Source organism: Emydura macquarii, unplaced genomic scaffold (assembly GCF_026122565.2).
Source record: "Emydura macquarii macquarii isolate MOO-44397 ecotype Brisbane River unplaced genomic scaffold, CSIRO-AGI_Emac_v2 contig_1043, whole genome shotgun sequence".
Taxonomy (NCBI): domain Eukaryota; kingdom Metazoa; phylum Chordata; order Testudines; family Chelidae; genus Emydura; species Emydura macquarii.
The window spans coordinates 15,852,013-15,878,439 of NW_027131180.1; the positions used below are offsets into that span (position 1 = coordinate 15,852,013).

At 44.6% G+C, this 26,427-nt stretch overlaps 1 protein-coding gene across 6 annotated transcripts in view; it reads left to right on the top strand.

Moving 5' to 3' along the window:
• HSF2BP (heat shock transcription factor 2 binding protein) overlaps positions 1 to 26,427 on the top strand; it is a 167,086-nt gene that overhangs the window by 24,458 nt on the left and 116,201 nt on the right. For 5 of the 6 annotated variants that reach the window (XM_067545321.1, XM_067545322.1, XM_067545319.1 and 2 more), the window contains 4 exons: positions 5,262 to 5,365; positions 19,307 to 19,456; positions 20,293 to 20,431; positions 24,403 to 24,520. In XM_067545321.1, the coding sequence (XP_067401422.1) occupies positions 5,262 to 5,365; positions 19,307 to 19,456; positions 20,293 to 20,431; positions 24,403 to 24,520 (511 nt within the window). Of the gene's footprint in view, positions 1 to 5,261; positions 5,366 to 19,306; positions 19,457 to 20,292; positions 20,432 to 24,402; positions 24,570 to 26,427 lie in introns of all 6 variants that reach the window. The other variant, XM_067545323.1, reaches the window with a different exon arrangement.

Sequence of the window (26,427 nt, forward strand, 5' to 3'; positions counted from 1 at the left end):
ACACAGTACACAAGTATCTGCCAGGACCTGTCTTCATCTACTAAGTCACGTGGCGGTGATCACATACGTTGCAAAACATGCCAGACTATGCATGCGCTGCCTGCGAGCTTGGCTCAGGACAGTGTATATCCCACACAAACACAGACTGAACAAACTTATAAGCATGCCAACAAAGGTCAAGGACTCGCTACAGTGGTGAACCCACCGCACGATGTGTGAGCAGGCGTCCTCTTCCTACAGCCCCGCTCCCCCCACCCCCTGAAATGATCATTACAACAGACACCTCCATTTTGGGATAGTGTGCTCACTTAGACAGCCTCGCAGTACAGAGCAGATAGCCTTCAGAATAAACACTCCACATCTACATTCTGGAGCTGCGGGCAGTTCTCAATGTCTGTGTGCACTTCATGCCTCTAATTGAAAACAAAACCATACAGATCAATGTGGCCTGCATGTTCCACATAAACCGGGAGGACCAAGATCACATTCCCCAGGCACAGAGTCCATAAAGTTGTGGATATACTGCATCTGACACATCATCAACATATCAGCCACCTACCTACCAGGATCTCAGAACATCAGGGCAGACACGCTAAGCCGAAAGTTCTCGCATAGCCACAAGTGGGAAATAAACACCTGTGTGATTCAGAATATGTTTCAAAGATGGGAGTTCCCCTTGATAGACTTATTTGCCATGAGCTGGAACAAGTGACCAGTGTTTTGTTCCAGAGCAGGCCTGGGACCACGGTCCAGAGGAGATGCATTTCTTATCTGATGGAATGCACTTCTGTACGCCTTTCCTCTCATCCCACTACTGCCCAGAGACATACACAGGATCAGGATCGATCAAGCCAAAGTCATCCTGATAGCATCAGCATGGACCAGGAAAACATGGTATCCATTCCTACAACAGCTGTTGGGATACCTGCCCCAAGTCCTTTTGCTTTTTTCAAATCTCCTCTCTCAGGATGCAGGTCAAACTCTGCATCTGAACCTGCAGGAGCTCAATTTGAGAGCCTGGCTCCTCAATGGTTTCAAGGCAAAGAGATGATCTGCTCTAAAGAAGTTAAGGACATCTTGCTAAACAGCACATGGCCAACTACATGCTTGACATACCTCCACAAATGGAGGAGATTCCGCATGTGGTGCCTCAATAAACAAATCGACGCCACCAATTTTATCCTGCCTGTAGTCCTGGACTATGTACTTTACCTTAGGAAATCTGGCCTCTCAATGAATTCATTACAAGTACACTTGGCAGCAATTACAACCTTCCACCACAAAGTGGATAGAGTTTCCATCTTCGCTCATCCGACTACTAAAAGGTTCCTACAAGGGCATTCATAGCCTTTACCCGGAAGCCATAGACCCAACTCCTTCATGAGACTTCACACTAGTGCTTTGATCTCTGACGACTGCCCTGTTCGAACCTCTGGCTATGTGCTTATTACTACACCTTACCATGAAAGTAGCCTTTCTAGTAGCCATCACGTCCACGAGGCGCATTGGAGAAATAGGGACTTTATGGCAGACACACCATATATGATTTTTTATAACAACAAGGTCACTCTGAGGCCCTGCCCTAAATTCTTGCATAAAGTCCCTTCTTCATTCCACCTTAACCAACCCATCCCTCCTTCCCACCTTCATCCTTAAACCTCATAAGAATAGGCAAGAGGCGACATTCCACACTCTGGATGTCAAAAGGACATTAGCTCTTTCATCTAGAATGGACCAAACCATTCAGAAAAACTCCTAAGCTGTTCCTTTCCACCATGGATCGCTTCAAGGGCAAACCCATCTCTAAACAGAAACTTTCCAAATGGATTTCATGCTTCATTGAGCTCTGCTACCATCAACAGGGGCTACAACCCTCTCCACGGCTCAAAATGCAGTCTACAGAGTAATAGCCACATTGGTAGCCTTCTTGAATGATGTGCCTATTACTGACATATGTAAAGCAGTCACTTTGACATCTTCCCACACATTCATACAACCCTACGTCATTGACCAGGACTCAGCCTCTGACACTCGGCTGGAACACACAGTCTTATCATCTATTCAGACCTAACTCCGAAGCCCCTCCTTTCCCCTGAGGGGCACTGCTGTACAGTCACTGAAAGTGGAACACCTACAGGGATGACATTCGAAGAAGAGAGGGTTATTCACCTTGAGCAGTAACTGAGGTTTTTCGAGATGTGAGTCCTTGTGAGTGCTCCACTATCCTCCCTCCTCCCCTCTACTTTGGAGTTCTAATTAGTCCTCTGCAGTAGCAAAGGAACTGAGAAGGGGGGCAGCCGCACAATGCTAATTAACTGCCACTGCAGGTGTGAGACGGGGAAAGTGCACATGTGGTCCAGCCAGGTACTGCTGTCAAAATTCTCCGGCTGGAGGTGCAGGGGCGTGCAATCACCTAAAGTGGAGCACCCACAGGGACTCACATCTCGAAGAAACTCAGTTACTGCACAAGGTGAGAAACTCTCTCCTTCTGGTCATCATGCCACCTGGTTCCCAGAGGCGATTCCACTGCAGAGCCTCGTGGCCTGGACTATTGCATGAGAGCTCCTGAAGGTTTTGTCTGGGTTGGCCTACCCTGAGAGATTCTCACTGACCAAGGCACAACTTCACTTCCTGGCTACTCTGGCAAATGAATGGGCTCTTGGGAGGGGGGGGAGGGTCAAACAGTTATGCAGTTCTGTCTACCACCCCAAGACCAATGGAATTGTTGAGTGTTTCAATTGAATATTGAAGGAAATGCTGTGCAATTTCCCTCTGAGAGAGCTGCACCAGTGGCACCAGCTGATTCTGCCCTTGCTGCTTGCCATCTGAGAGGTGCCCCAGTCCTTCACAAAGTTCTCCCTGTTTGAGCTACTCTAAGTGCACCAGCTCCAGGGGTGGCTCGACCTGATGCACAAGACCTGGGAACACTTGTCACCAATCCAGGAAATCCTGCCATATGTCTTCCAACTCCAGGATTGCCTGACCTACGTTGGGACTCAGGCAAAGGAGAACCTGCGGGCTGCCCAAAGAGCTCTGGTGTGAACCTATAACCAGAGAGCACAGCCTTGGATCTTTGAACCTGGTGATCAGGTTCTGCTTCTGCTTCCCTCCGATGAGTGCAAGCTCCTGGCCCACTGGCAGGGTCCATATGAAGTAATCTGTTGGATGAGGCCTGTAACGTATGAAATTCGACAGCCGGACTGACAGAAGAAAAGGCAGTTATACCATGTTAACCTCCTGAAGCCATGGGAAGAACAGCAGGGTCTACTGATTGCCCCATATCCTCCTGTGCTACAGCAGCAGCTGGCCCTGAAGAACCACAACTCAGGAACACTTTCACCAAGGAACAGCAGAAGCAGACTCAGAGCCTTTTGAAAGCCTTTCCTAAGATCTTCACCGCCTTACCTGGCCAGACCACCCTGGTTCACAATGCCATCCTGACCAACCCTGGGGTGGTAGTCTGTGAGACAGCATAGCGCCTTCTGCAGCAAATGTGAGAGGTCATTGAGAAGGAAGTGCAGGTGATGCTGGAACTGAGTGTCATCGAGAGGTTCCAAAGCAAGTGGCACAGTCCCATTGTGTTGGTGCCAGAACCCAACAGGACTCTGCATTTCTGCATCAACTTCTGGAGGATCAGCACTATTTCTAAATTTGATGCATACTCAATGCCCCAGATAGATGAATTACTCAACCACCTGAGTGAGACTTGCTATATCACCACCTTTGACCTCACAAAAGGATACTGGCAAATCCTTCTTGACCCAAGCTTGAGAGAGAAGACTTCTTTTGCCATGCCAACTGGGCTCTACAAGTTTACCCAGATGCCCCTCGGTCTTCATGGGGTCCCTGCAACCTTCCAGAAGCTGATGGATCACCTCCTGCAGTGCCATGGTTTCTACAACTGCAGCATACCTCAACAACTTCGTGATATACAGTTGGGATTGGGAAGATCATCTCAACCAGATGGCAGCCGTCCTACGGGCTCTGTGGACCGTGGGCCTAATTGCTAACCCAAAGAAGTGTTGGATCAAGTGGCAGGAGACGACCTACCTTGGATACACCCTGGCCCGAGGACAAGTACTCCCCCTCATAGGAAAGGTCTAGGCCTTGCAGGACTGTCCACTTCCCACCATGAAGTGACAAGTGCACCTACCAGTTCCTGGTTCATTCCTCAGTTTGCCTCCATTGCAGCCCCCCGACTGAACTGCTAACCAAAGACAGCCTGTGATGCATACAGCCTGTTCCCCTGTGAGAGGAATTACTCTGTGATCAAGAAGGAGGCCCTTGCAGTTAAATGGGTGATGGATGCTCTCTGGTATTATCTCCTGGGCAGCACCTTTGTATTCATGATGGAGCATGCTCCCCTGAAATGGCTAAATACGATGAAGGAAACCAAATGGCCCTGGTCTCTCATTCTGCAGGTTGCAGAAGGTGAGATTGTCTTATGAAGACAGCCCATGTAGTGATACAGGCTAGTTTGAAGTGGGATGAGACTAATCTCTTGATTTGTTACCATTATAATACTTTGCACTTGATTTCCGTTTATTACAGTAAAGCACTTTAAATAAAACCATATTTCTAATAAATCTGGAGATCAGCTTTTCTTATTTAATTGTGCTTGTTTTTTCTTTTTTAAAGCAATCATGGATCAGTTTTAACAAGCACTGTAAAGATATGCTTAGCATTTATCTAGTGTTTTGCAAACATTAATACCTTTGGAGTGCTTGTACTACATTTTTAAATTGTTCACATACTTTATATCCCTTAGATTAAATCAACATTTACTTCTAGTTGGCATTGATATTTTCCTCATCTTTGCCTATAGGATTTCACTATACCTTCCACTAAAGTTGAGGGCAAGACTCCAGATAATCTGCAGATTATGAAAACTAATAAAAAAAATAGAAAATGAATGACATTAAAATAAAGTTAAGGTTCTAGGCAAAAGGGAGTTCAATTTCAAGATAGCTTACTGTGGCCTGTTGTGGTTAAATAAGAGAGATTTGATCTTGCACTGTGAATTCTCATGTGTTTCCTGGTTTAAATCAGTTAAATTTAATATTAATTTAATATATTTTTGTAATAATTGTTTAATAATGTGACACATGGTTATAGTCCCAGTTGGCCACATGGAGGAGTCCTGACACAACCAAATATTTAAAGTAGACTTTTCATATTGCATTTGGTGGAACTTCATGATTAGTGTAAGTTAGCTGCTTGTAACTTCTTATTGTTTAATGTGTTTAAATTATTTTTTGCAGACATGGAGAAAAGAGAACAAGAATTAGAGCAGCTGAGAATGGATTGTGAACACTTTAAAGCCCGTCTGGAAACAGCCCAAGCAGATTGCATGAGGGAGAAGAAGGTACGTTTGTTCACAAAAAAATATGCTATGATCTATATGCTTGAATTTAGTAAGAAGTGCAGGGAAATACCAGTTAAGCACTTGAACCTTCCAACATATAATATTTCTTCAGTATATGGCTTCTGAACAACCTGGAAAACTGCTGGGTATTGACTTCATATAACCAAATAATATGTAAATTGTGTACCTAAAAGTTCTAGTGTTAATACTTTTTGTATGAAAGATTGTTCTAAAACAGAAAGGTCTATATTATACTTGTAGTAAAAAAAATACGTCTGTAGTACTAATAATTATTTGAAGCTGAAATCTTAAAGGGAAACAAATTCACACTTGTCTGAATTCCATTACCTCTTGTTATAAATGTCTCTAAAAGAACTAATTACATCTTATTCCCATAAATGGAGTTGGGGAAAAACCAAATACGTTTGATAATTGTGTTCCTAGATCTCTCTTTTTTTTTTTCCAAACATAAAATTACACTTGTATTGGTTTAATAAATGGGCTGTCTCTGTTATGTATGTATATATTGCAGAGTCTGCATGGGGCTCCAAATATTTGATTTTTTTTTATATTGTATGTGCTGCAATTGTTATGTGCAACAGTATGAATTTAGGACACTTTTATCCTTAAATGTGAATTTCCTTAACTTTTTTTAGTTTGGTTGACCCTTAACATTTGAATCTGGTTTAACACACAACACTGCAAATCTACATCAATGTGTTCTTTGTATCAGCATTGAGAAACACACTGTTTGGGTGTTCTCAAAGCTTGTTGCAAGATCTTTTAAGATAGCTGACATCAAGAGCTGTTTGGAGGAATTAGTCCCTTCAATTTAATATAACATTTCTATAACACGTCAGTTTCAAAAGAGAAAATATACAGACTATAACACAGACATTTCAATATACATAACGAAACCTTCTCTCATGTGGGCTGACCTACATTGTGTGCATTTGTTGTTTTTTATGCAATATTTCATTTTTTTCACTGCTTTCATTTCTCCTATTGTCATGTCATGTACCACTAGCTGTACCTGGGTAAAATTCTAGATCTAATTGTAGTTGCATAGAGACATTCTAAAGCAAAGGGAGATGCTTGATTGAACAGGTAAAATATTCCAGAATAAAATAGGGTTTGAGTTTAAAGTGCAGTCGCTATTCCAGAATAACTCTTGCTGTGGATACTCCTGTTCGAAAAAAAGTGTGTCTTCTTCTAGTTTCTTGTTCTGCTTCCAAAATAGATTAAGCTAAATCAGAAAAAGGCATTCTTACTCCAGAATAAAAATGTACATGGGGAGCTATTGCAGAATAGCTTCTTCTGCTACAGATATTCTGGTCCATTTCTCAGTGATGTAAGTATCAGATTTGAAATACCTATACATCTTTATGCCTCAAATCTTGATGGAATGGATTCAACCCTTCACTCCTATAAATTTGATAAACTGAGTGCCGCCCAGTTCACTGTGTGTAATCTCTTTTGGATGAGACCTTAAATTATGGCACATTTAATAAGAGTAGGAGGTTTCCTTGGTGTTCTTGGCCAAAGTTGTCCCTGCTGTCTTCATTGTTGTGCAGTATATGCTGGTTGCCCTCCAAAACTAGATATCTTTCAGTGGTGTGTACATGTATAGGTTGTGAAAGTCTTCAGGATCCTGCTGGATATATGTATATTATTATAATTGTATACTTATTAGCATGTCATTATCCAGAATACTCTTTCAGTTGACAGCTGTTTAGTAGCAATGATGATGATGTCAGTCTGGGAACAAGTTAAAAGGTATAGTCAAGTTTGTGAATGTACTGAATTGTTTTCTGCATATTCATCAAGCTATCTGAAAACAGACTGGAGATTCATTCGTATGGATGTAAGAGAAAAACAAATTACCTGGAGTTTATAGATAGGTAATCATAGAATCATAGAAATGTGGGGCTGCCAGTGACCTCAAGAAGTTATCAAGTCCAGCCCCCTGCATTGTGGCAGGACCAAGTAAATCTAGATCATCCCTGACAGGTGTTTATCCAACCTGTTTTTTAAAATGTCCAGTGATGTGGATTCCACAGCCTCCCATGGAAGCCTGTTCCAGAATTTAGCTATCCTTATAGTTAGAAGGTTTTTCCTAATGTCTAACCTAAATCTCCCTTGCTGCAGTTTAAGACAATTACTTCTTGTCCTTTTTTCGGTGGACACAGCAAACAGTTGATTATGGTCCTCTTTATAACAGCCCTTAACATACTTGAAGGTTATAAGGTCCCCCCTCCCCTGTTTTTCTTTTATCAAGAATAAACATGCCCAGTTTTTTAACCTTTCCCACAAGTCAAGTTTTCTAATCTTTTTATCCTTTTTGTTGCTCTCCTCTGAACTCTCTCTAGTTTTTCCACATCTTTCCCAAACTGTGGTGTCCAAAATTGGACACACTACTCCAGCTGAGCCATCACCAGTGCCGAGTAGAGCTGGACATCTCCTCCCATATCTTACATATGGCGCTCTGTTGATACACCCTAGAACATTAGCCTGTTCTGCAGCTGAATCACGTTGTTGACTTGAATTCAATTTGTGATCCACTATAACCTCCAGATCCTTTCAGTAATATCTAGTAATACCTAGTCAGTTTTATTCCCCATTTTGTAGTTGTGTTTGATTTTTCCTTCCTAAGTGAAGTACTTTGCCTACCCTTTATTGAATTTCATATTGTTGAATTCAGACCAATTCTCCAATTTGTCAAGGTATTTTGAATTATAATTCTGTTTTCTAAAGGGCCTGCAACTAGAGCCCTGTGCAGGGCTATTCTTTTAATCCCACTCCCGCCCCACAATACCAACTCCAATCCGCTCCCGCATTGATTCTTGCATTTTTATCCCACTCCCACCTGCAAAAGCCTAGGATCTCACAAATCCCGCAAGAGAGACAGATTCCCAAGATTCTCAAGAGAGATGTTCCTTGAAAAAAAACAAAACCCAAAAACACCTATGTCAATTAATATATTATATATATATAAACGGAATTCAGACACCCTTTTTACCACTAAAAGAAAAAAACAAATCTTGCTTTAACCATGTAAAAAAAATACTTTAACTCCTATTATAATAGACATCAAAACTCTTTCTATCCCTCACTTAAATTTAAGTATTAAACCTTTATTTATAAAAAGAAAATTTTTGCTGGAATTCTGTTTGTGACAAACTGAAAAAAAGATTTAGTGTTCTCCCGCAAATTATCGCAGTCTGGTTTTTTTTTGTTTTTTTTTTTGCCACCCAATCCCTCCTGCAACAAAGTACGTTTTACCTGCTATTATGGCAGTGGGTCCTATGGGACCCGAGGGATTACAGTCCCGCTGCAGGGCTCTGCTTGCAATCCACCCCCAGCTTGGTTTCTTCTGCAGACTTTATAAGCATACATTCCACTGCATTATCTAATTCATTAATAAAAATATTGAATAGTACTGGACCCGGAACTGAAACTGATACTCCCTCCCAGTTTGACAGCGAACCACTGATAACTACTCTTTGAATACAGTTTTTCAATCAATTGTGCATCCACCTTATAGTAATTTCATTTAGACCACATTTCTGTAGTTTGCTTATGAAAATGTCATGGGGGACTGTGTCAAAAGCCTTACTAAAATCAAAATATATCACATTTAGAGCTGCTGCTTCGAGTAGGGTTCCTATGGGTGCTCCACGTTAGGTATGTCTGCGTGCCGCCGCTTCTGGTTGGAGAACTTCAGTAGCAGTGTCCATTGGGCCCACACATGCTCTGTCTCTCCTTGTGCTGCACTACAAGTCTAGCAAATGCGCTCTTGTTAACTGTCCTCAGCTCCATCTCAACTGCTCTGGCTAGAGACGGAGTCCTAGCTGTCCGTTCATAGCTTAACTGTCGTAGATTTGCAAATTGTAGCTTCCTTTGAAACCTCTTTTGTTTCTTTTCCTCTTCTAACTGTTTATTTGGCCATGCCTTAAAAAAAAAAAAAGATGAAGAAAGGACTCTGTGTTCTTTTGTCAACCCCCAGTGGTGGGGATTGCCGGGCGAGGGTGTACCTGGCTCTCCGGGCTTCAAGATGTGCCACACTTGTAGTGAGACTGTCCCAGTCACGGATAAGCACTCCCAGTGCATCCGCTGCCTCGGCAAGGGCCATGTCCAGCGGAAGTGTTCCCTCTGCCATCAACTCCAGCTGAGATTCCGCGAGGACAGAGAGCTTTAAAATCATCTTTATGGAGGTTGCTCTCCGGCCACAGCCCTTCGGCGGTCGTGAGTCTTCCCCTCAACCTTTGACTTTAGAGGATAGTGGATCAAAGAAACAGGCTGGGGACTCCTCTCACAGGTCAAAAAAAAAAAAAGAGGACAGCCCCCTCAGTGAGCCCAGGATTAGCCAAAAGCAATCACTATCTCACTTGATATCCTCGGCACTGAGACCACAAGCCAGCCACCCACGCCTCCTGGCAGTCGTCAGTATTCTGTACCATTGACAGGCCAACGGACCCTTTGGGCATGGGCACCGAATCTTCGGTACCAAGAGACAAGGGCAAATGCCCTAAAATGCTGACATCTGTTCCGTCAGTGAGAATAGCACACCCAGTACTGGAGAGACCAGTACAGACAAGGTCTCCATCTCCCTCGGCACTGACACCAGGATGTTCAATACTGGCAGAATTCCATCAGGCCGATGACCTAGGCATGACGGTGGCACCCGACTCTCCTCCCCTCAGTACCGAGATCATGGCACCGAGCCATTGCTGGGTATGGGGTATCTCACTGCAATCGTGCCAGGCCCCTCCACTATCAAGTGAGGAGTCAAATAGCAAGCCTGATAGGATTTCACAGTACTCCTCCCAAGCTCCTTAAGGTACCCACTACCAACAGGGTCCGGGAATGTACCAGCAGATGGCACCACCACCATCTTGGTACGGCCACCTACGGCACCTCCACCAGTCCCTATGCCGCCACAGTGGCCACACTGGGACCTCTGTGTGGCGCAACAGCAGCCTATGAGCTTCAAGCATCGCCTAACAACCCCCCAGGCACAATAACTCTGCACAGCATTGAGGGCCTCAAAGCCTTAAGAAATGGAGGAGCAAGAGGTAGACACAAAGGAGAAGATAACACCCAAAGCCATATCCTCCTCTTCCTTTGAAGAACTCATTCCTTCACCATCTTCCATGGCAGATGACTTCCGCCTGTTTCAGGAGTTAGCAAAATGACTAGCGGACAGCCTCCACATACCATTGGAGGAGGTCAAAGACACAAAATCAGCTCATCAACATCCTCCACTCTTCATCCACCTTGAAAATCGCCCTCCCTATCAACGAGACTATCTTAGACTTGGCTAAGATGGTGTGGCAAACCCTGACATGCAAGCGGGCAGACAAGAAATATTATGTTCCCTCAAAGGAATCAAAGTTTCTTTTCTCCCACCTGCCACCCAATTCCATTATGGTAGACGCTGTAAATTCTTGCGGCCAACAACATCATTCCAGCACGACATTCTATGATGAAGACTGCAAGTGCCTCAATCTCTTGGGTAGGAAGGTGTATTCCTTGGCCTTCCTACAATTTCATATTACCAATTACTCTTGGCAAAATATGATTTCATAAATTACAATAAATTACAGGACTTTATTGATAAACTGCCGTAGAGTTCTCAGGATTCCTTTAAGACTATCTGGTGGCAAAAACATTGTTGCAGTCAGCACTTGACACCGCTGACATGGCTGCTAGATCTATCTCCACAGCTGTGGTATTGAGATGGGCATCATGACTCCACCTGTTGGGATTCCCAAAGGAGATGCAGACCACAATGGAGGACCTGCCATTCGAGGGTGTGAAGCTCTTCTTTGAGAAGACTAACACCTCTCTCCATTTCTTGAAGTATTCCAGGGCCGCCCTGAGGTCATTGGGAATCTACACACTAGGGCAAAAGAGACATTTTAGCCCCCAGTCCCAACATAGGCTTTATTAGTCTCAATTCCCATCACAGCGTCACTGTGAGCCCTAAAGGAAAAAGGGAACAGTCACAAAATGTAAACCTCCCGGTTCTCAATCTTCATCCCAGCCACCTGCCCGTAAGCACTTTTGACTGGAAGGTCGAGGTGCCGCAAAACCACTCCCCATTACTACCTTGGTCATGGTTTGACAACATTCCGCAGTGTTTAGGAGTGTATAATGTCAGACAGATGAGTCCTAGAGATCATCCGATCTGGATGCTATATCCACTTCAGCTCCCTTCCCCCTCCACAACACCCTTCCCTGTATTTTTAGGGACCCTTCTCAGGAGAGTTTACTATGTCAGGAAATAGATTGACTCCTGCAGTTAGAAGCTATAGAACCAGTACCTCAACATCTACGAGGCAAGGGATTCTACTCTCATTACTTCCTAAAACCCAAAAGGAAGGGAGGTTGGAGACCCATACTGGACGTCCAAGCTCTCAACAAGTTTGTCAAAGCTCAGAAGTTCAAGAGGGTCACCTTATCGATCATCATTCCATCATTGGAACAGGGAGAGTGGTTTTTGGCACTCAACCTATAGGACACCTACTTTCATATTTCCATACCACTGGCTCACAGATGTTTTCTCGGATTTACTCTGGGACATGACCATTACCAATACAGGGTCATCCCCTTAGGAGTTTCATTGGCCCTGAGAGCATTTTCCAAAGTCCTCTCAGTGGTAGCAGCTCATCTACACTCACAAGGGATAATGATCTACCCATACCTGGACGATTGTCTCCTCAGAGTCCCAGTCAGTCCAGGAGGCTCGTCAAGCCCACCAACACCACAATACACTTGTTCAAATCTCTTCCTTCAACTTCCTAGCCCCTTGTGGGACCTCAACCTGGTGCTGAAAAGGCTACCCAGGCCCCACTTCGAACTTATGGCCATCTGTTCGCTAACATACCTATCGATGGAAACGGCTTTTCTGATAGCAGTTACTTCAGCTAGACGAATAAGGGAGGTAGCAGCTCTGATTGTGCATCCCCCCTACACAGTGTTCTTCTCAGATAAGGTTACACTGAGGCCACATCCAGAATTCATCCCTAAGGTAGCCTCCTCCTTTCACATCAATCAGTCAATCCACCTCCCAATCTTCTACCCCTAACCTCACCAAGACAATAGGGAGGCCATACTGCATACCTTAGAGTTTAGAAGAGCCCTAGCATTCTGCTTGAATAGGACAAAAGCCTTTAGGAAGTCCCTGAGACTGTTCCTCTCTATGACAGAAAGATCTAAGGGCTCAGTAATATCAGCCCAAAGACTCCCTAAGTGGGTCTCGAATTGCATCAGATAGTACTACCAATTCATAACATGACCCCCACCCCCCCGACTCGATCCATACACAGGCCACAAGATTGATCTTCTCATCTGTCCCCTTCTTTAAAGTTGTCCCTATCTCAGAGATCTGCAGAGCAGCGACATGGGCATCATTCCAACCTTTTGCAGAGTACTATGCGATCACTGGGGACTCTGCCTCTGGTGCCATCTTTGGCTCCACAGTACTGTCATCTGTGACTGACCTGACTCTGAAGTCCCAGCCCTCCAGAAGGGGTACTGCTCGGGAGTCACCTATGGCCGAGCACCCATAGGGACACTACACGAAGAAGTTACCTTATGCAGTAACGGTGTCGAGATTTGTGTCCCCATGGGTGCTCCACAACTCGTCATCCTCTCCTCTACTTCAGACTTCTTGTTGATGACTCTTGAGTTAAAGAAGGAACTGAGGACAGCTAGTTCGCGTGCGCTGGCTCGCCTCGTGGCGCAGCACGAAGAGAGACAGCGCATATGGGGGCCCAATGAATACCGCTACTGAAATTCTCTCCTCAGCAGTGCAGGGATGCAGACACACCTACAGTGGAGCACCCATAGGGACATACATCTCAAAGAACCATCGTGAGTGCGCAAGGTGAGTAACTACTTCTTCCCTCCATCTGGTTGGCCAGTAGCCCTGTCAAAGAAGAAAATTAGGTTGGTTTGGTATGATTTGTTCTTGACAAATCCATGTTGGCAGTACTTTATAATGTAGTTATTCTCCAGGACCCAGGTGTATACTAAGTGATTGTTTAATAATTTGTTCCAGTATCTTTCCAAGTATCAGATTAGGCTGACTGCTCTGTAATTTCCTGGGTCCTCTTTATTGTTCTTTTTAAACATCGATACTATGTTTGCCTTTCTTCAGTCTTCTGGGACCTCAGCCTCCACCAGGAAGTCTCCGTGATAATTGCCAATGGTTCCGAGATTGCTTCAGCTAGTTCCATAAGCACACTAGAATGAATTTCATCAGGTCCTATTGATTTGAATATATCTAACTTTTCTAAATATTCTTTAACCTGTTTTTCCCTATTTCAGTTTGTATTCCTTCCTTCTTATTGATAATCTTAATATTCTTCTCTTGGTCAAGAATGTATAATCATTTTGCATTCCACTGTTTCTTCACAAACCTATATAACTGTGATGTCCTGGATCTTGAATCCAGGCCTGGGAGTCCCCAGACAGCTGCAACATCCTGGCCTCCATCCAATGCCTACTGAAAGCTGGTGTGCTAAGAAGCTACTAGGGCTGTAGCCTCAGCCAAGGCACTACCCATGGGAGTCTTGTTGGAGGATCGCCCAGCTCCACCAGGAGGAAGAACAGGAAGTTTGTCCAAGCAATAAGGTGGTTTCCTGTTGTGGCTGCATTGGACCCTGCTAGTGCATGCCTCCTGCACTCAAGCCTGTTCCTGGTTCCTGCTCAGCTCCTGCCTTGCCGCGCCTTGGCTCCTGTTCCCACCATGCTCTTGTTCCATGCTTGATCCTTGCCCCTCCTCTCCTGCTCATGCACCTCACCATCAGTCCTCAGTGACCAGTCCTGGATCTTACCCTGACTCCGGCTTGACACTTGGCTCTGGTGTTTGGCATCTTCCCTTGGCTCAGACCCTCAGCTTCGATTCCTGGTTCTGACTCTAGCTTGCCCCCTGGCTCTGGTAACTGGCAGTTGGCTCCGGTGCTGACCCTTGGCTTCATTCCCCAACTTGGACGCCTGCTCCGCCACTAGACCTGACTCCTGCTCTGACTACTAGGTGAGACAGCCCACATCTTGGTCCCTAATAATAACTTCTTTAGGAGATTAAGACACCCTCTGAACCTGAGCAAAATTGGAGGCATAAATGTCATCTTTGGTTCACTACTGTCTTCCTAACTAATCACTTTCTAGTTACATAGTTTATCACAAAGTTTGACCCTTCTTGGAAGATGTTGCACAGCACAGTAACTAGTTCGTGGTATGCATCCATAGTTGAATTGCTTCTTGGAGGGTTATTAGTATGTTTTTTACATTGTAAATATTGCCTTGTAAATATTATTTCTGGTTTTCATTTATTTGCTATGATGTTATTTATGAACAGTTCCACTGTTTGAATTTCTTGCTGTGGCTTTGCATCCTGACAAGGTTATCTAGTTATGACATCACTAACATTGTCTTACGCATCAACATCAGCATTTCTCATCCTAAGTGCAAAATTCAAACATTGAATAAATGCAGTAGAGAAAAGGAGAGCGACAGGAAGAAGGTTCAGTCTATTTGAGTAAAAGACTTGCTGCAGAGTGGTGTCAGAGAAGCTAATGAATCTGGTGTTGAGTTTTGAGAAAAGAGTAAATTCAACCAAATCATTTTTAAGTTAATAAGATTTTAATGACTGCTTTTAATAACAGACTGCTTTTAGTACACATAGAAAATTTTCCAAAAACTATTTATTTACCGGCAATGGAAATCCCAAATTCTTCAGTATCAGTAACTAATGTAAATCTGTTGAATAGATTACAGCAACAGAAGAATATATTGTGGATTGATGCTGAAAAATCAGCTCAATACAATTCATTTGCAAAACAGTGAATCATACTTTGCATTTTCCACTGCCAGCATATTTAATCAACACAAAGGTGGCAATAAGATATGAAGTGTAGGCAGCTAGATGTGGAAATAGGAAAATGTCAACAAAGTAGTTTTTTAGATTACTAAATATGTGACCTGGAAGATCTAATTAGAGTAATCACTTCTAACAATGTGTGAATCTGCAAAGCTTTGTGGATGGATGGGGGTACCATGTTATAGCATCTTATCTGTAGGTAACTTTAACTCTTTCAGTATTTTCAACCTCACAACTTTAAAAATTGAGACAACCCCCCAAAATTGAGATCCCTAGCATTAGAATCCTGAGCATTGTGTTTTTGTTTTGTTTCAAAATCATGTGTTTGGCTCTGTTTTTGTCATAGTCAGACTTGTCAAGAAAACATTCTTTCTCCCCCCTTATGTGTGTGCAGGTGTCAGGATGGGAAACACACAGCGCACCCACACAAATGGGATGGGGGCAACCCTGCTTCTTCCTGACATGGACTGTACTTCCCCCTTTTTAACTCTTCAGTTGACATCCTTTTCTTCGGTGACCCCCTACTCCCTCTGCCCACAGCACTCTGCACTAGCCCTCCCCCCTGAGAGGTACAGCCCTTAACACCTCCATCTCCCTTACAGATTTCAGTTCCTGGCACTCCAGTCCTGATGTCACTCGCCCCTGTGTGGTCTAGCAGTGCACACATTGGGATAGATGGAGTGGCCCAGAAGCCCATACCCCTCACTCTTCTTCAGCAGACTCCAGCAGTGCCCCTCCAACTCCTATCCTATACTCTAGCCGTGCCCCAGCTCCCTCCTTCCTTTTAGGCTTCAGCAAGTGCCCCCATCGCAGCCTGCAGGAAAGCTCCTATTCTGGGGGTAGGGAGGGGGTTGTCCTGCTGGGATCCCTCCTGCCTAAATTAGCTTCACTATCCCAGTGTAGTGGCAGTGGGGGATGGGAGACTGTTGCAGCCTCGTTCAATGGGAGAGGGTGACTCTGGGTATGTCTACATTACAATTAAAAGCCAGTGGCTGGCCCATGCCAACTGACTTGGGCTAAGGAGCTGTTTAAGTGCTGTGTAGACAGAAACTTTGGGCTCAAGCAGCCTGAGCTCTGGGACCCTCCCACCTCACAGGGCCCTAGAGCCCGCTTGAACATCAACACTGAAATTAAACAGCCCCTAAGCCTAAGACCCACGAGCCCAAGTCAGTTGGCAAGGGGCAGCCGCAGGTGTATAATTGCAGTGTAGACATGCCCTCTGTTACACCTGCTTTGTTTCCCATTGAGTGGTGGGGGCACTCAGGAATTGCCTGCAGCAGCTATGCTGCTGTTGGTACCACAGGCTGCCAGACCAGAACTGCTGGCTGCTAGTATGAGGTGCATGTGGCTGTTTATTCATTTCACAGCTACTGCAAAAACTGGCCCCAAATCACAATGCTCATAGTATTTTCACTAGTGTTAATAGCCCCACTCTCTCTTTTCTTGAACCATTGTTCATTATTTAGTGTGAATTTTATTAGGTTTATATTTAGTCCAATTTAGGCATCAATTCGGAAGGTTTTTTTAGGATACTGGTACCTCTTGGTTTTCTTTGTGGTCTGCTCATGTCTTACTTCCTTCTGGTCTGCAGTAAGGATTAATTTAACACTCAATGAGACCTAGGAGTATCTTCATTTCATGTCCCTCTTTCTGCCAGTCTCCCATGTGGCTGTGAGAAATGCTTGCTGCTCCAAAATACTTCCAGGTCTTGTTGCATTTACCAATCAAGAGCTATGTTCTCTGTGTTGATCTATAGCAATGAGCCAAGCACAGACCAGTTCACTCAACACTGGTGCAGACAGACCTGAGATGGGACTGCTGCTCCTACACTATGGATGACAGATCCTTAGAGCCCAGTGATCTGTGGTCCGAAATTTGGAGGTCTCCTCAAACGTCAGGTCTACAGCTTAGTGTAAGCAAGGTCTGAGTGGCACTCTCCCTGCTCAGCAGCTGAAAGGGGGGCACGTTATTTGCATGGGCTTTGTATTTGCATGAGTACAATTAAGTACTCAGCATATTGCATAAGCACACTAGGAGTTTAGCATGATGGGAAATGATCAGTGTGTATGGTATTGTGTTATAAGTCACTTTTGTGTTAACTGCAGGAGTAATGAAATGTTGTCCTTCAATTGTATGAACAAATAGCATCAGATCTGTGTTTAGCCTGTTCTGATAAAAAATTCACTCTCACCCAAACAGAGCCCAAAAAGGGTGACGGACGGATGTTTCAGCATTGCAAGGGGGCAGGAGGGGTGAGAAGTGTTCTGTTGAGATTGCACTATCCCTGGGAAAGGGCTACCCTCAGGCATGGATTGATTATCTCTTCCCACTGTTAAATGGTAGAATTAATGATTCCTCTGAGTCTTTTGTTTTTTAAAAACAGGGACATTGCTTCTGTGTCAGCAGAAGGTTTTCCCATGAGCTGAAATTCACTAAGAGCTGAATCACTAGAGAGACTGAGAAACCTTGACTGACAGCCAGCAGAGAGGTGCCAGCAGCGGGCGGCACCTGCAGACACTGGGATCGGTCAGCAGCAGTAGATGGCAGGAGCAACAGCGGTCAATGCCAGCAGATGGTGGGATCGGTTGGTGCTAGCAGACAGCGGGAGCCAGGAGCAGTCAGTGCCAGGATCTCTTAGCATCTGTAGACAGAGGGGGGCCAGCACACAGCGGGAGCCAGCAGTGGGGATTCAGTGAGGCCCGGAGGTGGCAGGAGGCAGCAGCGGAGGAGGCCTGGTCAAGCCTTCGTCCAGCAGGAGCCTGCAGGGGGGACTGGCAGGAGCCTGCAGGGGGGACTGGTTGAGTCCCAAGCGAGAGGTGGACACTGCAGCTACGACAGTCAGTACAGGGGAAAGCAAGACGTGAGGGGCGAAGGACACGCCCCAGTACTCTGGGATGGGTTTGGCTCATTGGGTTCATTAATTCTGTTTGCACTGTTTCCCAAACCAGTGCTGTGTTACTTCCCTTCTGTTATTAAAAGGTTTACTTTCTACACTCAGACTCTGTGCTTGCGAGAGGGGAAGTATTGCCTTTGGGGCGCCCAGGGGATAGTGTGTGATTTCCCAGGTGACTGGGTGGGGGCTCGAGCCAGTTTGGTGTGGTATCATTGAAAGGGACCCCTAGATATAGAACCCGGCCCTTGCTGCTGCCGACTCTGTCTGGCAGAAGGGTTACATTAGTGCTTCAGGGATCCTGTCTTGGGCTTAGTACACACTTACCCAAGAAATTCAGGAAATTCAGCGGCAGTCGGCAGGCGTTACACAAGCTACGCAGAGCAGCTTGCACAACTCCCGTTGACTTCCTAACTTCCCTTTAGTGTGCCATCTCCACAGCGCTGCACTGACGGGGACGCAATGCTATGCCTTTTGAGGAGGTGGTTTAATTGTATCGACTTCTGGATCGATTGAGCGGGTCTTCACTGCTGCTCAATTGATCTAGATAGATCGATCTGATGGCGGCGAATTTGCCGCCATCAGTGTGTACATACCCTGGATCTGCCACTGTGTGTCAGGGAGGTCTCATTGCTGGCTTCTCTGAGATAGGCCGCTATTTTTTGGGGGGGCATTTATTCTAGCTTACAATCAACTTTATCTCACATGGCTGAGATGCATAGCAATTTTCACAGGATTGCTACCCTAAGACTGACCTGTCTTGCTAAAATCTCTTCTCTCTCAATGAGAGATGCAATTCTTTGTCTAGCAGGAGTTGACTCTACTTTAACTTGAACCACTGAGGCTATTGTAGCAGTGGTCATGGTTTAACTCTAGCACTGCTCCCTAAGTTGCAGGTGGCAGACTCCTATCTCCTGTTCAGTTCCCCAGCACCCAACATGTTTACTCAGACTGCTCTGGAAAGAAAATTTAGCTCTGGGGAAGTACCATGAATTGCCACCTTTTATTTTTTTATATATATATATATATATATATATATATATATGGCCGTAATATCTTCTACCTTTCGCTCTCTTTTAGTGGTAGAAACATAATGGGGATGCTCTGACACAGAATGAAATGCCCTCAGTAATCTCCCCAAATTTACTTAAATTTGTTTCAGGAGAAACTAGCCCTTCGACAGCAGCTGAATGAGGCAAGACAGCAGCTACTGCAACAGGCAGAATATTGTACAGAAATGGGAGCTACAGTCTGTACTTTGTTATGGGGTGTCTCTAGCAGTGAGGAAGCAGTTAAAAACATTCTAGCAGGGGTGAGTACAGCAGAGGTATAAATTTTAGTGATAATGCTTAGTTAGGTATTGTAGATAGATAATGTGCTGTAAATAACATGCCTTAACACATAGTTGTATTTCAGTAATTGAATATACAGCAAAATAATCCTCTGAATTGTTTCTTCTTTTTGGCCTATCCTATTTTTGTAGTATTTAAACTATTTAATGTATAGCAGCAGGGAACAAACACAGTAATTTAATATTTGATGTTACCAGGCAGAGGTAAGAGAGCCATTGTTTCTTCTCCCACCAGCTATCATTAGATTGGAAATGCAGATTACTGCCATCACAGTGTAAATAATTTTGCAAACCCACTACCAGGGGAAAAAAATCCCTGCCATTATTTCAGCAATTCTGTTGCCCACTTACTCTCCAACATACCTACCAACCAGTCCTCTCTACCAGAGTGCTCATCAGAAAATGCCCACAGTCTGCCTCTTATACCCTCAAACATAAGGAACTATGGGATGGTTCTTCCTCTTTTTTATCCCATAAAATTAAAAGTGATAGTTTTAAAACAGATTTAAAATGGAGAGGATTGTTAAAGTACTATGACTGACTGAGATTCTAACCTGCACTGTTGTGGTGAAGGAACTGCATGTCTTGGAACTACTTAGCCAAACTAGCGTATTCCATTGAGAACATCAGTTATGTTATTTTCTAAGAAGAGTTCTGCAAGGGACAGTAAACTATGGCATGTAAAAAAATGTGACTTGGACAGTCAGTAATGGTAACACTTGTATCCTATCATACGTTCCCTTCAGTATTACTTAGTGTAACCTGTAAAAGTGATTGTTTTTCCTTTGCACTTGCAGAGTAAAGCAGTAAAGTTTTTTACAATCACTGGACAAACTATGGAGAGCTTTGTGAGGTCGTTAGGTGAAGATACCAGACACCAAGATCTGGATTCTGATGAAAATCAGTTTGTTTTAGCTTTGGCAGGGATTGTGACAAGTAAGTCAGTTTTCTGTAAGTCAGTTTTGTATGTCAGGACTGTATTCCACATATATTGTAAGGCACATATATTGAAGTAAATGTATGACAATGCATATCTAGCTGTTTGACTAAATAACTGATTTTTAAAATGTTGATGTCTTGTGTGAATTGCAATTCTCTTCAAGTTCTAGACAGCTTCAGTGTCTTCTAGCTGTGTTGGTTCTGCCATGCTTAGAAGAGTAAAAAGTGATAAAACTTACTTTGTCATTTAAGTTAGTCAATATGACTCTGAATTCACCCTGGGAGCAGATTTATTGAGGGGGGAAAAAGCTGTCTTTTAGATTCTTTCTCACTATAATCATGCTTTGAAATCAGAAGGTTAGACAAGGCTTTCACTTTTAATATAATACTAGTAGAAGACATAAGCTAATTATCTCAACTTCCAGAAGGTATTTGTTTCTCACAAAAGGTTATTAAGGACGCCTGATATCCTAGGGTGAGAAGTAAAAGATAGGAAGCCAAAGAACTGTCTGTTTGCTCTTGGCATGGAAAAGTGTTAAAAACTGGGTGCTCCTGGAATCACCATCGTGAAAGAGGGCCTAACTATTGAGATGGAAGCATTTGCCGAAGACACAAAATTATTTAGGTGAGTCAAAACTAGAGAGGATTGTGAAGAACTACAGAAAGACCTAATAAAACTAGGAAAACTGGCCAAAATGATGGCAGATGAAATTCAACATTGGCAAGTACAAGGTGTCCCAAAAAAAAAATACAACATAAATTATTCATACACAACTGTGGGTCCTGAATTTAATAACCTTTTTGGAGTGGGATGATGATGATGATCTAGGTGTCGTAGCTAGTTCAATAAAGATGTCTGATACATGTGAATAAGATAAGACTGTATTAAGAATAATATAAAAAAAACATTATGCCCTTCTGTTGGAGAAAATAAATAGGATTCTATGGGAGACACCTAACCCTCCCGCCAACAATTAAAAAAGTAAGTGTCTAGGTCCCCCTCCCGCATCTATCGTCGGAGTAGTCAGGTGAGTAAATACCAAAACTCAGAATAAAGCAAAACAAGGAACAATTTATTCAGAGGGCAAATAACAAACGAGGGGTCACTCAGGGATTTAACAAGGTGGAGCTTAACTCCAATTTCTTTCCCAACTTAAACCTAAACTACCCAGGCCCAAAGTTAATAAGTACTACTCAAGGTCTTTCTTCACCCTCCCGGGGCGTTGTTCATGACTCCCAGGATGATGAGCCAGGAACTCAGGATCTGATGATGGACTCAGGAACTGCTGCAGGTAGGTATGCTGATCTTCTTGTGTGGAGGCTATCCGTGATGTTCTTCGTAGAGGCTTCTCTTCTTCTCTCAGCGACTCCTGCGCATGAGAGAAGAAGAGACTACTGCCTCTGGGGCGGACAGCCCCGAGCTGACTGGCTCGCTACAATTCATAGAGTCCTGTTACCAGGCAGATCACACTCCTCTCCACTTTATCTTTCCCGCCTTTTTCCCAGAAAGGGCGGGAAACACTGGGGAAGAAGACCTCCAAAATGGAGTCCTAGTTGTTTCGCCATTTCAAAATGGCGATCAGCTTAAACATTTCATTTAATTGACATAATAATTCCCACACTGAGATTTTACCCATAAGGAATAGGGAACATAACACGAGGGTATTCTCAACCCAACACTTCCACAAATTAAAGGTGTGATTTGATTCTGCCTCAGATAACTTCATTTATAAAAACATAGCAGAAATAAAGGTCCAGACAATGACAATGAAAATGTTTAGAGGTTGGTGGAATGAGGAAGGCTTCTGTGGGAGGAAAAAATAAAAGAGAATATTGCCACTGACATCCGTGCTACCCAGATTTCTCCTATTATGTTGGTTTAATTTGGAAAGGAGAATGTTTAAAGACAAATATGATAAAGGAAACACTGTAATGAATGATTGAACCTTAATTCTGATTTTGCAACCTTAACATTTTTAAGGTAGGTTTTTGGGATATAATTTCCTAATTTAAAACAAAACTGAAAAAAGTCAGAATTTCCATCATATGTAACCATATCGGTTATGGTTATTATATTTTCTCTTTAAGGGTTCAGTGTGTCAGAATACAATGCAATGGGCCTGATCCTCACCTCACTTATTCCAGTTTTACACCTGTCATGACTGTAGATTTCAGTCAAGTTATTCCTCATTTACATGTGCATCAGAAGAGTCAGGCCCATTATTACTTTTTTTTTTTAAATACTAGCTGCTGTAATGTTGTTTCATGTTTCGCTGCTTAACATTTGAACTCGTTTTCCTTCCTACAGCACAAGAAGTTTATTCAGGAGGAAACTATCCTTAGCAGAGAAATGGTCTTTTTGAATTTTTTGCCTGTTACGTTGTCCACTGCATAATGAAGCACTCCTGCAAGAGCAGGGGATAATCTTGCAAATTGACCTCTGTTGCTGCATTAGTAGTATATCCTGGCCAGGCAACTTGGGGTGAATAAATATAAAACAATCTACATCTTCCTTCTTTTAATCCAGAGACTATTAGGATCAACTTTGCATTATTTCCACAGTAGTTCTAGAGCAGTGTTTCTCAACCTTTTAAGTTGCAAATACCCCTAACTTCTGAAAATTTTAATAAGTACCGCAACACTCAATTTTCCATCCTGAGACATACAATCTTTTCCCCCTTTACCACTGGATGACTGTATTTCTCGTAAAGCAGGAGAGTTCTGAGTTCTGCAATGTTGTGTGGCTGAGGCAAATCATAAAACCCCCTGCTGTTTCTCCTTTCTCCTCCTCTTCCTCCCTATAGGAGCAAAGGTCAACGCCAGCCAATCACTATGGTCTGATGGCAGGGTCAGGTGGTGTTCTCCTCACACAGGCGGGAACTTGTGATATATGAGCAGGCACTAGTGGCCCAGAGTGGATAGCAGAGCTCCCCATGGCCATCCCTAGAGGGGTGTGGGCCTGGGGCAAATCACACTGTGTGGGCCCCTCTTAATATTTTTATACTGGTAAAATCTGGAGCTGTCAGAGTTGTCAATTTCACTGCTCAGCTAGAGCAAGAGTAAGCCTGTGGGTAGAGCCCGGTTCCAGGGCTGGGCAAGCTGCTGGACTCTCCGCCTGCTTTGTGGGCACCGGGCTTTGAGCCGGGGAGGGGAGCTGCCACCTGGGCAAGTTGCAGGTGGCTGCCACCTGGCTGCCAGCCCGGGAGGTGGGCGACTGCCACCTGCTCTGAGCTGGGGTGGCGGAGGCTTCTGCGCAGGCTGGGATCCAGGGACGTGGGCAGGCGGCAGGCAGCTGCTGCCCATCTTCAAGCCAGGGCGCGGGAGGTTGTCTCTCGGCTCAGAGTCGGGGCACGGGTGGCAGCCACCCAGCTCGCAGGGCACAGGAGGCTGCTGCCGAGCTCCCACTTGGGAGCTGGGACTGGGCAGGACACAGGCAGCTGCCACCGGGCGTCCCCAGAAGCTGGCAGCTGCTGCCTAAACCAGCAGCTGCCACCCGGCATCCCCAGAAGCTGGCAGCTGCCGCCCGCCTCCCTTCACTGGGTTTTTTGCTGCATACCCCCTTCCTGTGTCCTGCATACCCCCAAGGGTACACGTACCACAGGTTGAGAAACTATGTTCTAGATGCTGCCAGTTCAGAGCTTCTTGAATCATACCTGTTTCATAATTCAATGCATTACAAATTTTGCTGCTGAGCCACCCTGAATATATATTTTAATTACCAACATATAATTATAAATAGTTTTTTTGACTGCTAGGTATTGTTTACTGCTTCAGTAGCATATTGTAATTCAGTTCAATATTGGCTGTGTCGCTAAATATAGGGAAAGGTTTATTGATGTTCTAGCTCAGTCTTCACGGTTCCTATATTTTGAGTAGTTCAGGTAGTTAATATTTGATTGTATTAGGTATGAACTTATTTTCCTATTTGGAATGTGACTTTTATGGTTTTATTTTGTTTTCTATTGTAGATGTTGCTGCATTGGCATGTGGCCGTGAATTCCTGGTTAATTCAAGTCGGGTGTTGTTGGACACAATGATGCAGCTTCTGGGAGACATGAAGCCAGGACTCTGTACCAAACTTAAAGTGTATGAAGAAGGCTAGATATTTTTTAAATGAAGCATATTATTTTACAATGTAGGCCACTGTTACTACAGCCTCTTTGCCTAATGACTTTGCCCCCATCAGAGTGCCCTTGGAAAGTAGCATTCATACAAATTCAGTTCTTTTAGCAGGAGTGTTTGGTGACTGTCTAGCGGTGGAGGTTTTTCAGCCCTCCTTCTGGCTATTTCTCCCCGTTTCGGAGTCACAGGTGAACCAAACAAACAATCCAAAGGCAACAAAAGGGCAAAGTAAAATCCATTGGCAGTTCTAACCAGTGTGACAGTGTCAGACTAGATGGCTACTGGAGCGTGCTAGAAGGCCAGTATATCAGCCCCAGGCTCAGCAAGTCCCTTTTCCCCTGGTAGTTGAGCAGGGATTACTCAGGTTAATTAACACACCTGGAGCCAATCAAGGCCCCGCCTAGGACTTGTTAAAAGCCTCCCCTCCAGAGAAAGGGTGTGGCTGGAGTTGTGAGAGTGAGGTGAGCTACCAGAAGTTGTGAGCAGGCAAGACGCTGTCACTAGCCAGGCGGGTTTAGGAGAAGGAGAAGAACGCAGGCAGAAGAGAACCCTGCGGGTACAAAGACTAGGGGAAGGCAAAGCCCTGCCTGAAGAGGGCAAAGGACCTTTCCCGCCTGAGGGAAGAGACCGTGCCAGAAGGAGAGGATAGAACTGGACATTTGGTTTGGGCATTATCATGCCCAGTGGGGCTATCAGGGGTCAAGAGCCTCCCCTGGCAAGGAGGCCAGGAAGGGCCCCTGTCTGAGCAGGGTCCAGACATTAAGTCAAGGGGCATGGAGAAGTAATCCAGGGAAGCTAGCAGTTTTCCTGAAGGCACAGCACAAGGCTGCTACTTGTAAGGTCCCTGGGTTGGGGCCCGGAGTCGAGGGTGGGACTGGGCCCCCCTCACCAGCCATTCACTGGAGGGGAAAGAGCCCCAGCGAAGAGGCAAGGGCCTGTGAGACAGGACCAGGAGCCAGCACCCCCCACCACTAGAGGGTGGAAGAAACACTAAGGGGTGAAGCAGTTCCTTGACCTACTGCTAGAAGGAAGCACTGGATCCACCAAGATAGAGGAAGAGCTTTGTCACACCAGATATTTCTTCAGAGAGGCCCGGGATGGGCCACGGTCTATCCCAGAGCCCTCTGGATCTCCAGCACAAGTTATGGGATACAGTCTCTTCCCCCTTTTGACACAGGAGATCTGTGTTCGCTTTTTGTGGGGGCAGAGATTCTGCTAGCTATCAGGCCTCTTCCTAGAAGTTAGGAACTTAGCAGTCTGCTCCTCTCCAGGGCTGCCCACTACTGAGTGGAGCTTCCTTCTTTGAAACTCCTCCTCTGTTCCTGGCATGACTTGCAGGTGTGGCGGGGTGGGGCTTCTCCCACCAAAACCAGTTCCTTAACTGTTTCCATACTGGGATAGGGTTTACACATCCTGTCACACACACTCCCCCTCAAGACAGGGACAGGGGTCCCATCATCTGAGTCGGAATCGCTGCCTTCTTGTGAAACAAAGTCAGCATTTTGATGTGGTTTACCAGATTATTTGAGTACCTGGAAGCTGGAGGGTTGCAGTGCATTATCCTTGGATTGGTGTCTTTCATGGTATTCAGCCGCCTAAGTGTAGTGTGGTCGTGATTTAAAAAAAAAAAAAAAGGATGGGGGTGTTTCCTAGCAGATAGTACCCACTGAATTCACAGCCCACTTCACTGCCAATGCTTCCTTCTTGATGATGGAGTATATTTTCTGTCTGGGAACAACTTTTGGGTGTAGAAAATGAGATGTTCTTCCCTCTCAATTTCTTACAAAAGGACCACCCCTAGTCCTTATACTTGAGGCATCTGTTGCCGAATAAATCTCTTTGAAAAGTCTGGATTAAAAAGGACAGGCTTC